The 15,427-nt window shown below is 42.6% G+C and overlaps 1 protein-coding gene across 4 annotated transcripts in view; it reads right to left on the reverse strand.

Moving 5' to 3' along the window:
* Positions 1-15,427, reverse strand: part of sugct (succinyl-CoA:glutarate-CoA transferase) — a 171,952-nt gene that overhangs the window by 73,629 nt on the left and 82,896 nt on the right. Inside the window, exon 13 of one of the 4 annotated variants that reach the window (XM_046356279.1) lies at positions 9,532-9,843. The exons of the other annotated variants lie outside the window; for them this stretch is intronic. Coding sequence (XP_046212235.1) covers positions 9,769-9,843 — 75 coding nt within the window. The 3' untranslated portion in view covers positions 9,532-9,768. Of the gene's footprint in view, positions 1-9,531; positions 9,844-15,427 lie in introns of those variants that run through there. 4 annotated transcript variants of the gene reach the window in all.

The following is a 15,427-nucleotide window of genomic DNA, read 5'->3' on the forward strand; positions in this document are numbered from 1 at the left end:
TTCCTCCGGCGGTCCTCATGAGAGCCAGTTTCATCATAGCGCTTGATGGTTTTTGCGACTGCACTTGAAGAAACGTTCAAAGTACTTGAAACGTTCCATATTGACTGACCATGTCTTATAGTGATGATGGACTGTTGTTTCTCTTTGCTTATTTGAGCTGTTCTTGACATAATATGGACTTGGTCTTTTACCAAATAGGGCTATCTTCTGTATACCACCCCTACCTTGTCACAACACAACTGATTGGCTCAAACTCATTAAGGAACACAATTCCACAAATGAACTTTTAACAAGGCACACCTGTTAATTGAAATGCATTCCAGGTAACTACCTCATGAAGCTGGTTGAGAGAATGCCAAGAGTGTGCAAAGCTGTCATCAAGGCAAAGGATGGCTACTTTGAAGAATCTGAAATATAAAATATATTAGGATTTGTTTAACACTTTTTTGGTTACTACATGTTATTTCAAAGTTTTGATGTCTTCACTATGATTCCACAATGTAGAAAAAGGTAAAAAAATTAAGAAAAACCCTTGAATGAGTAGGTGTGTCCAAACTTTTGACTGGTACTCTAATATATATTTGTTACTGCTTGACTAAAACCATCTTGGTCGACCAACAGCCTAACGACTAAACAATCGACCAGTCAACTAATTGGGGTCAGCCCGAAAACAGCTACACCACCAACAGCATCGTTAAGCAAGGTATTGATTCCGACATTTTTGGACTACAAAACAACTTTTTATTTAGAAGCACATCTAATCAGCTATGCTGAATCTAATACAGTGACAACTAAAAGATACCCCAAAATATATTTAGTCCAATCAATGTAAACTAAATATAATGTGCCAGTCCATTGTACTGATTTCTTTGTGTGTGTGTGCCTGCAAGTAGAAAAAACATGCCATCCTCCACTCTTTCATGTTGCCTAAACCATTTATGTCACTTTTGAGTTTTGTTGTCCTAGGTTACCTGGCTAAAATACTTGCTCGCTAGCCTATCTTCCTTTCATAGGCAACGATATGCCAGGCCAGCTAGCTAAGCATACTACATCTAGCTACATGTTGAACTTCCATCCTTTCAGACCAGGGGCACCGTTTATGAATTTATGGTTGGATCAGAATCACCATTATAACCATTGGCCAGTAAGGAGAATTAAGTAAAACCAAGTCGAAATCCCTATCTCCTTCCATGGCGAATTTAGCAAAGGGACCATTTTAGCTAGCAAGCTAGCCTTCGGAGGACAACACAACGAAATGCAACATCTCAAGTTCTTTTCAGTCAATAATGATGTTTGTCTTATGATGTGATTGGTCTGAAGCCAAATCCAAACGGGCTTCCCTTGAAACTTTTTTGTTGTTGTGCCAGGACCATTCACAGCTGACCTCACTCAGTTTAGCTCAATGCTGATTGGCTATTATTTTTTAAACATTTTAAAAACATTTTATCAAGGGATGCCAAATGCTCACTGCCTTCCCTTGCATTCAATGCTACGGGCGGCAATAATCTCATACTCTTTCTGACCAGCCAGCACCAGATAGATACACTACACATACAGAGACAGAAGGGTGCTGTTTCGTTTGCTCAGATGCTTTCTCCGCTGATATACATTCTAACGTCTTGCGAATTTAAGGACATTTATGAAACAGAGAGACAAAAGATAAATTATTCAATGTTTTTTTCTTTTTTTCTGGGTCAATATTTTGGCGAAGCCTGGCTTCCATTGGCAACCATGAATACACGCAACTGGAAATATATGAGACAAATTTTTTTTTTTTTTAGCTTCACTGTCCAAATACATATGGAGGGTAGTGTATATCCATGAGAAGCCTTTTGACTTCTGCCACCAAAATAATTCTCATGGATCATGTTATGCTCGTAATCCACAATAATTTCTCAAATTCCTGTGGCTTGACTGTGGACAGAGCAAAACTCTGTGGTCAACTCAGATTAAGTCTAAGTGAGAACAGAATGCTGTCCGAGCGGTATGTCTTCGTTTGTCTCTGCACATAAACATAGAAGGCCTCCGGAAAGCCTGCCCTTCATATCTGGCAAACTCACAGCAAAACATCAATCTTTCAGAGAAAACGGTTTCACACTCACTCATTCTCTCACACAATTGCACGCATGCACGCACTCACGCACACACAACCAGTATCGACCAGCCCCATAAACACACACAGAAACACACGCACAGACCTTATTATTTGTGCCGCATCCTGGCTCAAGTCAATAGCCCATTTAATGGATCGATTGAGCAAGGGATGGTGAGGCGGTTTGTGGAGGTGAGGTGAGGACAGGAGATGAAAATGAACCAGATACGGTTCAGAGCTCTGTTTGAAACTATAGCTCAATGTCGCTCGCCTGGAGTCTCCTCCTCCTTGTCTGACCTCACCGGAGGATAACCATGTTTTGAAATTCTTGCATATTTCACCTGCCTGTAAAAACAATGTGGACACCACTGCCAATCCCTGTATAGAGAAGCTCCCAGAGTTGAAAGTTAAGTAAAGTCTATCACCAGGAGAGAGCTTTGATGCACCATGAATGGATGACCTTTTTGAATGAATGTATGCTGAGACGTGGTCCTGTGTAGCTCAGTTGGTAGAGCATGGTGTTTGTAACGGCAGGGTAGTGGGTTCGATCCCCGGGACCACCCATACGTAGAATGTATGCACGCATGACTGTAAGTCGCTTTGGATAAAAGCGTCTGCTAAATGGCATATATTATATTATTATATTATTATTATTATTATTATATTATTAGACGTTTATCCTCATATAAACCATGCCTTTTTGGACAAAATGGGTGTTCGCGGACAGCCTGGGTCTGGTATGACGCTCGACTTTGAGAGTATTGTGTCACAGGTGGACACACTGTCAGTTACCGACTCCCTGTGAATGAAGGGCCCCTCGGGCAGGAGCTGTCCCCTCACGTCGAGACCTGCTTCACTCAGTTGGCTCTGGGTGACACACTCACGCTTTGTTTCACATTTGCATTAGCTGATCCTGTACGCGTTCACGATATGTTACAAAATACTACAAGTCCGGTGCACAGATCAATCAAACATAACTAATTGCACCAGATGTAAGATCTGATCTTGATTCAGATATAGTGGAGATACTTTTCTGTTATATCTTTTGAAGTGCCATTAACGATGATTGAATAACGACTTCAGAAATCTCCAGGATCAGTTGGAGTGCAACCAGAGGGCCTGGAGGGAAGATCGGTTGTTGGCAGTCGAGTCGAGACCCACATCTGTTGCACAGCACACAGTTTGATGAAAAAGAACTGCACCTATAGCGCAAAGGCTAAATGCTATATCAGGAGTGCCTAATATTCAAGGCCGTGGATAAATTCCCCAAACTTGTACTTTTATCGCATAGCCCTCCCTCGGTTTCGGCAATGCCCCAAGAAAACCCAGTGTGGGGAACTATAGCGTTGCACAACGTGCTTCCCCGGGCTCGCTCTTTGAAATTGAGTGTGTGCTTGTGGTTAAGGATTAAAGGAAAAGGCTGTCCCAACAGCATTATGTTATGGTTTGATATTCACTTGAACTCAAAAAGTTACAATGTGAGAAGTGTTCACCGTCATGAATACATTTAGAATTTTTACGAGCTTACTGGTATATTGGCAAGACTGCTCTGCTGCCACTTCCATTTGGAGTGAGGAATTATCTTGGAATAACAGAACGGCAACACTAGAACACCCACTGATATCAAACTGGTTGTCTGGTGAAAATTAGATAAATTAGACAACAGTAGATATGATAACACCGGTTAATGTATTAATTAAAAACAAGTTATTACTCACCTGATAATGTAATAACCACCGGTTAATGTAATAACATATTATGTGCATGTGTGGTCATGTGTGCTTATTGTAATAAAGTATTGCATTAACCATTCAACATTTTATCACGTTAACCGGCAAGTTAATACATTAACAGGTTTAATTACATCAAAAAATCTAAAAGTTATTACAGTACCAGTCAAAAGTTTGGACACACCTACTCATTCAAGGATTTGTATTTATTTTTACTATTTTCTACATTGTAGAATAATAGTGAATACATATATGTAATCATGTTTTAACAAAAAAAGTGTTAAATAAAAAATATATTTTATATTTCAGATTCTTCAAAGTAGACACCCATTGCTTTGATGACAGCTTTGCACACTCTTAGCATTATCTCAACCAGCTTCATGAGGTAGTCACCTGGAATGCATTTCAATTAACAGGTGTGCCTTGTTAAAAGTTCATTTGTGGAATTTGTTTCCATCTTAATGTGTTTGAGCCAATCAGTTGTGTTGTGACAAGGTAGGGGTGGTATACAGAAGACCAAGTCCATATTTTGGCAAGAACAGCTCAAATAAGCAAAGAGAAATGTCAGTCCATCATTACTTTAAGGCATGAAAGTCAGTCAATCCAGAACATTTCAGTAACAATGAAAGTTTCTTCAACTGCAGTCGCAAAAACCATCAAGCGCTATGATGAAATTGGCTCTCATGAGGACCGCCAGAGTTACCTCTGCTGCAGAGGATAAGTTCATTACAGTTATCTGCACCTCAGATTGCAGCCCAAATAAATGTTTCACAGAGTTCAAGTAAACAGACACATCTCAACATCAACTGTTCAGAGGAGACTGCGTGAATCAGGCCTTCATGGTCGAAATGCTGCAAAGAAACCACTACTAAAGGACACCAATACGAAGAAGAGACTTGCTTGGGCCAAGAAACAATGGTCATTAGAACGGTGGAAATCTGTCCTTTGACAACCACACTGTCCTTGTGAAATGCAGAGTAGGTGAATGGATGATCTCCGCATGTGAGGTTCCCACCGTGAAGCATGGTGGAGGAGGTGTGATGGTGCTTTGCTGGTGATACTGTCAGTGATTTTTTTAGAATTCAAGTCACACTTAACCAGCATGTTCATCACAGCATTCTGCAGCGATACTCCATCCCATCTAGTTTGTGCTTCGTGGGACTATCATTTGTTTTTCAACAGGACAATGACCAAAAACACCGCCAGACTGTGTAAGGGCTAATTGACCAAGAAGGAGAGTGATGCAGTGCTTCACTCTCCTAACTTCAAAGCAGCCAACAAGTGCTCAGCATATGTGGGAACTCCTTCAATACTGTTGGAAAATAATTCCAGGTCAAGCTGGTTGAGAGAATGCCAAGAGTGTGCAAAGGCACAGAGTGGCTACTTTGAAGAATATAAAATGTATTTTGATTTGTTTAACAGTTCTTTGGTTACTACATGTTTCTATATGTGTTATTTCAAAGTTTTGATGTATTCACTAGTATTCTACCATGTAGAAATAAAGAAAAACTATTGAATGAGTAGGTTTGTCCAAGCTTTTGACTGGTACTGTACATTTGAAAAAGTTATTACATTAACTGTTGTTACAAGGCTCATTTGTCCAACTTCTCTTTCTGGTATTTATAAAAGCTCTTAATGCCTTCCAGAATGAGCAGTACCATGGCTGACGAGAGAGAGAGAGAGAGAGAGAGAGAGAGAGAGAGAGATACACATGGCTCTGGCGGGGAGACTGACCACACTTCTGTCACTGTTTGCTCAGGGACCCGTTTCAATGTTGCTGTCCGCATGGAGGAGCTTGTGACAGGGGAGCCTCTGTTCCTGCTCTGAAAATAGATCCAGACCCTCCACTTCTTTTCTTGTCCTGTCCCGTCGTTCTGGGGGCCTCCGATTGTTCCTCTCTCAATGGGTGTCCGCCTCAGTGCCCACACCATGGCAAAGCTCTCCACCAACCAACGCAGAGAGAGATAATTATGATAAAATGCAGTTAAGGTCTTGGGGCAGGTAGGTAGCATAGTATCTTGTGCATTCACCATTCCCGTCGTCTATGGCTTCTCTGTAGTAGGACTCAAGAGATGAAGTTTGAGCTCCGTTGCCACTGGACTCCGTAGTAGGTAGCTAGCTATGCTACTCCACTCCTACCAATTAAGTTACACAATATCGAGTAACTTATTCTAAAGCATTGCCCTCAAGTGTATACTTAAATGACCTCTTCAAAGTCATTCCCTCCATTTACATCCTCCAATGCCACCAGCCACCACAATAACATAATGTGCAGATGTAGGATCTTAATTTGATCACCCTGTTGCAGGAGAACTTTCCTGCAATGCAGGACATTTAAAACTTGTAGTGTATTTGAGGTTTAAAAAGGCTTCGGAAGTTTGTAATTCCACATTGAAATTGTAGACTTGATTTTCCCTTACAGAAAATGAATCTACCCCTATAAAAATGACCATTAATTATAATCCACATAATAATTCACATTTGCTGTTGCTGCATGATTATGTTCCTGCTGCAGCAAGCTGGCTAAAATGAATCCTACATCTGTACAGTCAAAATATGCAGGTGTGTCTGCTTGAACTCAGAGGTACGCGAGGAGAAGTGCTGCATCGTCTGGTCACAGAACGTTGTCTGTGTGGTGCCACTGAGTGAAAGGACATTGACCTGACGAGACCTGTGAGTAGGCGAGTTGGCCTCAGTCTCTCAGAGCAGACTGATCAGATCCCATGGGATGCGGAAGGCACACGTGCCAGGCTTCTAAGTGCTCGTGGCTCGTGTAAGATTCATCCCCCAGATCGCACACATTAAGGACAGAGAGAGTGTGGCTTAGTCTGAAGATGACTACAAGGACAGATGGGAAACTGCAGTATATAGGTTTGGAATGTGCCAAGAAACACATACACATTTAACACTTCATTTTTAGGATCTGTAACTTAGTTATGAATACTTCACTGTCGTCGTTCAATAATTGATTGAATATAATTTATTCATCTAAACATAACTGTGCTCTTTCTTCCATTACACATGGTTAAAATTTCATTGTGACAATGTACTGTGGTGCACTGTGGCATTATCGTTCTTGTTGTTGAAATATAGCTCAGTGGATCGGAGGCAAAAAATTTAAAAAATCATTATGAAAGGGTCACGAGGCAAAAATAAACACTGCATTATTGTTGTTTCATGTTTTACAGATACTAAATAGTTACATTGCTGTTCTAATGCAGCAACACTTCACAAGTCTATTTATTGATAACTGATTTCAACCCACTCTCTACATGGTTTGATTTTTCCACCAACCCTTTAAACCCACAACATGCAACGTGCCTTTACACATCAATACTTAGAGGAGAGCATTGAAGTGCCACCAAGCTTCACAAAACACACTAGCCTAAATGACATCTCAAGATGTTATCCTTCAGTCAAACCCCCCTAATTTTCAAATTAAAATTTTCAGATTATACCTCTTGTGATTTACACCTGTAAAACACAGCCCTGCAAAAAGCTGGATGCAATGTTTTGCAACAATCAAACTAACAACTGTACACGATCAAGATAATTTGACAAAACAATACCATTTCCAGTGGCCACCGAAAATGTTTAATTTTGGTTCAAATGTGGGATTTTATTGTATTGTGATTCCTGTAGTCTGGATGATATTACATTAATAAATAAAGATATTAAAATACAATCCCAGTGTTGAGGATGGTCCACAGGGCGCCACAGGCAGCTCGAAGAGGGATTCCCTCAGACGTGCAATCCAGCTCTTCTCCAACCAATCAGATTAACCAACCAATCAGATGAAGGGAGGAATGCCAGTCAGGTCATTCGGAGTGGGAACGTGCCACCACACCTCCCAGTCTTCTCACTGCCACTGGATGGACACACTTCATAGGACAATTTTATGGCTCCGATTTCTCATATTCATTCCTGTCATTTGTTTCAGTTTTCCAAATGGTGCCTCTGGACCCATTGGTGTGTCTGCAATTCATCTTGGGTCAATTCTTAAGTTTTAACAACCCTCTTTTGCTGGGTCACAGAAAAATCTCAAATGTAGGTTTGTACCAACACAATACGTCCGTCTCTTTTTTGCTATTTGACGGAATCTTTACTTGTTGCTGAATCTATTAGTGTTGTGAGGTTACTACATTTACCTCATCTCAAGTCTTCTCCCATTTCTCTCTGGTGCATTGTTATGCATAAACAACATGACACAACACCATTATTCATTGACAACCCTCAACCAACCTCCTGGGAAGTTCCCTTTCCTGCACACTTTGTTTTTGTCATGAGTAGACTTGTGTTGTTTGGTGTGTTCTATTAGTCATAACAAAAAGAGACAACCCTTCTCCTCAGACTCCTTTATCGGTGCATGACTGTTGAGATCCTCATCATTAACAATTTTATGATTTGGTGTCCAGAAACAACATCAGTAATTGAGGAGTAGTCTTAAAGCAAGGGAATTGGTGGTCCCTAATCATCATAAGCCACAGTAGGGAGGTAGCCCTTTTAGGGGCTGTTCTGAGGTTCATGGGGACAGATGTACCGAACGTGATTGGCGGAGGTTACGGTTAACATTCGATTAAGCGAGGGCATGGATGGGCGGCCGATCAAAGAGGGCCGAGACAGGCCATAGATATGTTGTTCCAGAGCTCTCTGGAAGTTTTGACCGTCTCTGGCACCACCACCAGTGTCAGCCTTAATTGGACTCTGCATTCCTGCTGCTCATGCCAAATTATGACCCTGGGAAAGTTTGGATAAGTGCAAGGGTGAAAGTAAACCGGAATGGTCCGGTCCGGCACCTGGCAAAATAAATAGTGGCGGTACGGCGTACTTGGAAAATGTGTGCCAATCACAATAATTAAAACAAATGGCAAGAAAACACATTTTTCCATTATTTAAAATTGCCATATGTCAGCTGCATGAAAATTTGCAAATTGACTTGAAAATGGGTGGTATTACCCTCCAAATTGCATTGTGGTTCAACGAGAACACTAACATTCCACTGGGTAAAAACTGGTTGAATCAACATTGTTTTCATGTCATTTCATCAAAAAAAAACTATGTGATGATGTTGAATCAACGTGGAAAACTGATTGATTTAGCAAAAAGTCATGAACGTAAGGAAATGTAATATTTTTAACTTAAATCCAATGACAGGGTGAAATTGTTGGTTGATTTCACGTTAGTTGATAACTCAACCAAATCTAAATCAAAACTAGACAAACTTTTGCCAAGGCGGAGATGTGCATCAATTCTGGCTAAAAGTGTCGTGGGCCAAATGACAATCACCAAATGCCATTACTCTTTTATAGATGTCCATTTCCATTCATCAAGTTGTGCTGTTTGGATGCTGGAATTTGTTAGTGGCCAAATGTGCGCAGTCAGCCAACAGGAGAGCCTTTTGAAGTGATTATTTGTCAGTCAGATGAAAACATCATGACTGATTAAATTTTTTTTTAACCTTTATTTAACTAGGCAAGTCAGTTAAGGCCTAGGAACAGTGGGTTATCTGCCTTGTTCAGGGGCAGAATGACAGATTTTTACCTTGTCAGCTCGGGATTTGATCTTGCAACCTTTTGGTTACTAGTCAAACACTCTAACCACTAGGCTACGCCACCACCACAGTGTAGTTGTGTTTGTGTCACATTAAAAAGATAACACATAATAACAGTTATACGACAGATCTTTACTAGGCCTAATAGACCACGGAGATCATTCTAAATTAACAGGGATTCTATGTAATTCCATGATTAGACCCACTGAAAAATGTACAAAACGTAGAAGCCTTGTACCGGAAAGAACGTAAATCTGCTTCACCACTGCAAAAGTGTCACACAAAATCTATAACTGTCAATGCATCTGCATGGCCATAAAATAATACAATAATCAAAAGCATAAATGTCCTTGTTATAGCCAATATTCTGCATTGCAACCTTTTCCTTTTACACGTCACTGAGCAGTTGCACCCATTCTGATTGCAGCTCCATTGGGAAAAAGCTTCATCCGCAGGAGCACAGGGGACCTCTATGGACAGGAAGACAGATTGCATCTAAATATCGACTATGTTTCAAAGAAAAACAACCAGCTCAGTCACTTCCCATTTACCAGCAGAGTGGATCAGAATATGGGACCCGGACCAGCAGTGGTTAAAATTGCATAATTACATTGTCTAAGAAAAACAATGGGATAGCGATACTTTGATTTAGAATGTATTTGATCCTGGGGGATGATAAACAACTTGAATAATGTATTGACTACCAAGAGGAGTAGTCATTTATCCAGTCATATTGTAGCCTACACTCTTAGAAAAAAGGGTTCCAAAAGGGTTCTTTTGCTGTCCACATAAAATAACCCTTCATGGTTCCAGGTAAAACCCTCTGTGGAAAGGGTTATACCTGGAACCAAAAGGGGTTCTTCAAAGGGTGGACAGCCAAAGAACCCTTTTGGGTTCTAGATGGCACCTTTTTTTCTAAAAGTGTTGAGTTTATTCACACTTGGACTATTGAATCAGTGTGTGTTCGATATTGCTCTTGGGGAGGAATTTCCAAAGCACAAAAAACATTTGCACTTGTTAATGAATAATGCTTTAAACTGACCCAGAGGAGATTCTACATTCACCAAATACATAAGTTGGAAGTTTACATACACCTTTGCCAAATATATTTAAACTCAGTTTTTTCAAATCCCTGACATTTAATCCTAGTAAAAATGTCCCTGTCTTAGGTCAGTTAGGATCACCACTTTAATTTAAGAATGTGAAATGTCAGAATAATAGTAGAGAGAATGATTTATTTCAGCTTTTATTTCTTTCATCACATTTCCAGTGAGTCAGAAGTTTACATACACTCAATTAGTACTTGGTAGCATTGCCTTTAAATTGTTTAACTTGGGTCAAACGTTTCAGGTAGCCTTCCACAAGCTTCCACAATAATTTTGTCTCATTTCTCTTGACAGAGCTGGTGTAACTGAGTCAGGTTTATAGGCCTCCCTGCTCGGGCACACTTTTTCAGTTCTGCCCACAGGATTGAGGTCAGGGTTTGAAATGAGAACTCCAACACCTTGACTTTATTGTCCTTAAGCCATTTTGCCACAACTTTGGAAGTATGCTTTGGGTCAATGTCCATTTGGCTTTATATTCCTGACTGATGTCTTGAGATATTGCTTTCATAGCTCCACATAATTTTCCCTCCTCATGATGCCATCTATTTTGTGAAGTGCACCAGTCCGCACCCCCGTGCCTCACGGTTGGGATAGTGTTCTTCGGCTTGCAAGCATCCCCCTTTTTCCTCCAAACATAAGGTAGGTCATTATGGCCAAACAGTTCTATTTTTGTTTCATCAGACCAGAGCACATTTCTCCAAAAAGTACAATCTTTGTCCCCATGTGCAGTTGCCAACTGTAGACTGGCTTTTATTTAAAGCGGTTTTGGAGCAGTGGCATCTTCCTTGCTGAGTGGCCTTTCAGGTTATGTCGATATAGGACTAGTTTTACTGTGGATATAGATACTTTTGTACCTGTTTCCTCCAGCATCTTCACAAGGTCCTTTGCTGTTGTTCTAGTATTGATTTGCACTTTTCGCACCAAAGTACGTTCATCTGTAGGAGACAGAATGCGTCTCCTTCCTGAGCGCTATGACGGCTGTGTGGTCCCATGGTGATTGTACTTGCATTATATTGTTTGTACAGATTAACGTGGTACCTTCAGGCATTTGGAAATTGCTCCCAAGGATGAACCAGACTTATCGAGGTCTACAGATTTTTTTCTGAGGTCTTGGCTGATTTCCTTTGATTTTCCCATGATGTCAAGCAAAGAGGCACTAAGTTTGAAGGTAGGCCTTGAAATACATCCACAGATACACCTCCAATTGACTCAAACATAAATCCATGACATTAATTTCTGGAATTGTCCAAGCTGTTTGAAGGCACAGTCAACTTAGTGAATGTAAACTACTACTGGAATTGTGATACAGTGAATGAATCACTCTGTCAACAATTGTTGGAAAAATTACTTGTGTCATGCACAAAGTAGATGTCCTGACTGACTTTCCAAAACTAAAGTTTGTTAACAAGAAATTTGTGGAGTGGATGAAAAACAAGTTTTAATGACTCCAACCTAAGTGTGTGTAAACTTCCAACTTCAATTGTATATAAATATTGAATACTATCATTCCAGAGCACAACTGTTTAATATTGACATTTGCAGTGCCTTCAGAAAGTAATAATACCCCTTGAAATATCCCACATTTGAATTAAAAATGGATTACATATATGACTTTTTTCACCATTTACACACAATATTCCATGATCACAAACCCAACGATGGAACAGGACTGGAAATGGTTGGCCATTTTTTGGATTCTTTCAGTTCTAGAATCAGTTCTTTAAAATCAATTTTCAGTTATGAGCTAGCAGTCCTGAGGTTGTTTGACCCCACATGAACTATGACAGCATTATCTCCCTGTTGTGGAACGGTCGGAAGCAGCCTTGTAATGTCCTGTACTCGTGCTCCTGGGTAGCACAGGGTTTTTGCCCCAGGAACCAAGTTGTTCCTTACAAAAGAGCTGCCGATGACGACAGCTGGTGCAATGCCTGAGGAGGTTATTTTGCCTCGCAAACCCCTCAAGGACAGGAGGGCGATGGCGCCCGGTGGACTAAAGCAGGCTGCAGTATCCACTGGATGATGAATGGGCAAGTCTCTCAAGGCAGCCTCATGGTCTGATGAGGGTTGGAACTATTAGGATCTGAATCAGAGTTAGAAGCCACGGGAGAAGGAGACAGAACAGAGGATTAACATAGCTAGCTACATAGCCGTCTTTGTATCAAAGATAATTGTGTAGTCTAGAGCGATTTTCTAGGTTCGCTAGCCAGCTATTGTCGTTCTTTTAACGCAACGTAACGTAAACAACACTGCTAGCTAGCCAGCTAGCCCCCGAATAGCAACACTGCAGAAACTATTACACTCAACGGAACGACTTGATTAGTGTAGTGTCAACAACGCACCCACTGCCAGCTGGCCTACTTCAGCAGTACTGTATCATTTTAATCATTTTAGTCAATAAGATTCTTGCTACAGAGTCGAGAGCAGCTTAACTTTCTGAACATTCGAGACGTGTAGTCCACTTGTCATACCAACACATTCATATATTTCTACGTACATATTCTTCATCCCTTTACTTTCTGAGTTGTTGTGACATTTTTAGGATTTAGATTACTCGTTGGTTACTTGTCATACCGAGGTAAGCAGCCAAGCATAGGAGACTCTCTAGCTAACGCTAGCCAACGTCTTCATTTCTGTATCACATTTTCTTCATTTCATTACATCTCCTTTGCATTAGCGTAGCCTCTTCTGTAGCCTGTCAACTATGTGTCTGTTTATCCCTGTTCTCTCCTCTCTGCACAGACCATACAAACGCTCCACACTGCGTGGCCGTGGCCACCCTACTCTGGTGGTCCCAGCGCGCACGACCCACGTGGAGTTCCAGGTCTCCGGTAGCCTCTGGAACTGCCAATCTGCGGTCAACAAGGCAGAGTTCATCTCAGCCTATGCCTCCCTCCAGTCCCTCGACTTCTTGGCACTGACGGAAACATGGATCACCACAGACAACACTGCTACTCCTACTGCTCTCTCTTCGTCCGCCCACGTGTTCTCGCACACCCGAGAGCTTCTGGTCAGCTTTGGGGTGGTGGCACCGGGATCCTCATCTCTCCCAAGTGGTCATTCTCTCTTTCTCCCTTACCCATCTGTCTATCGCCTCCTTTGAATTCCATGCTGTCACAGTTACTAGCCCTTTCAAGCTTAACATCCTTATCATTTATCGCTTAACATCCTTATCCCTCCAGGTTCCCTCGGAGAGTTCATCAATGAGCTTGATGCCTTGATAAGCTCCTTTCCTGAGGACGGCTCACCTCTCACAGTTCTGGGCGACTTTAACCTCCCCACGTCTACCTTTGACTCTTTCCTCTCTGCCTCCTTCTTTCCACTCCTCTCCTCTTTTGACCTCACCCTCTCACCTTCCCCCTACTCACAAGGCAGGCAATACGCTCGACCTCATCTTTACTAGATGCTGTTCTTCCACTAACCTCATTGCAACTCCCTCCAAGTCTCCGACCACTACCTTGTATCCTTTTCCCTCTCGCTCTCATCCAACACCTCCCACACTGCCCCTACTCGGATGGTATCGTGCCGTCCCAACCTTCGCTCTCTCTCCCCCGCTACTCTCTCCTCTTCCATCCTATCATCTCTTCCCTCCGCTCAAACCTTCTCCCACCTATCTCCTGATTCTGCCTCCTCAACCCTCCTCTCCTCCCTCTCTGCATCCCTTGACTCTCTATGTCCCCTATCCTCCAGGCCGGCTCGGTCCTCCCCTCCCGCTCCGTGGCTCGATGACTCATTGCGAGCTCACAGAACAGGGCTCCGGGCAGCCGAGCGGAAATGGAGGAAAACTCGCCTCCCTGCGGACCTGGCATCCTTTCACTCCCTCCTCTCTACATTTTCCTCCTCTGTCTCTGCTGCTAAAGCCACTTTCTACCACGCTAAATTCCAAGCATCTGCCTCTAACCCTAGGAAGCTCTTTGCCACCTTCTCCTCCCTCCTGAATCCTCCTCCCCCTCCCTCCCCCCTCCTCCCTCTCTGCAGATGACTTCGTCAACCATTTTGAAAAGAAGGTCGACGACATCCGATCCTCGTTTGCTAAGTCAAACGACACCGCTGGTTCTGCTCACACTGCCCTACCCTGTGCTCTGACCTCTTTCTCCCCTCTCTCTCCAGATGAAATCTCGCGTCTTGTGACGGCCGGCCGCCCAACAACCTGCCCGCTTGACCCTATCCCCTCCTCTCTTCTCCAGACCATTTCCGGAGACCTTCTCCCTTACCTCACCTCGCTCATCAACTCATCCCTGACCGCTGGCTACGTCCCTTCCGTCTTCAAGAGAGCGAGAGTTGCACCCCTTCTGAAAAAACCTACACTCGATCCCTCTGATGAAAACAATTACAGACCAGTATCCCTTCTTTCTTTTCTCTCCAAAACTCTTGAACGTGCCGTCCTTGGCCAGCTCTCCCGCTATCTCTCTCTGAATGACCTTCTTGATCCAAATCAGTCAGGTTTCAAGACTAGTCATTCAACTGAGACTGCTCTCCTCTGTATCACGGAGGCGCTCAGCACTGCTAAAGCTAACTCTCTCTCCTCTGCTCTCATCCTTCTAGATCTATCGGCTGCCTTCGATACTGTGAACCATCAGATCCTCCTCTCCACCCTCTCCGAGTTGGGCATCTCCGGCGCGGCCCACGTTTGGATTGCGTCCTACCTGACAGGTCGCTCCTACCAGGTGGCGTGGCGAGAATCTGTCTCCTCACCACGCGCTCTCACCACTGGTGTCCCCCAGGGCTCTGTTCTTGGCCCTCTCCTATTCTCGCTATACACCAAGTCACTTGGCTCTGTCATAACCTCACATGGTCTCTCTTATCATTGCTATGCAGACGACACACAATTAATCTTCTCCTTTCCCCCTTCTGATGACCAGGTGGCGAATCGCATCTCTGCATGTCTGGCAGACATATCAGTGTGGATGACGGATCACCACCTCAAGCTGAACCTCGGCAAGACGGAGCT

The sequence above is a fragment of the Oncorhynchus gorbuscha genome, linkage group LG07, assembly GCF_021184085.1.
Source record: "Oncorhynchus gorbuscha isolate QuinsamMale2020 ecotype Even-year linkage group LG07, OgorEven_v1.0, whole genome shotgun sequence".
NCBI classification, from domain to species: Eukaryota; Metazoa; Chordata; class Actinopteri; order Salmoniformes; family Salmonidae; genus Oncorhynchus; species Oncorhynchus gorbuscha.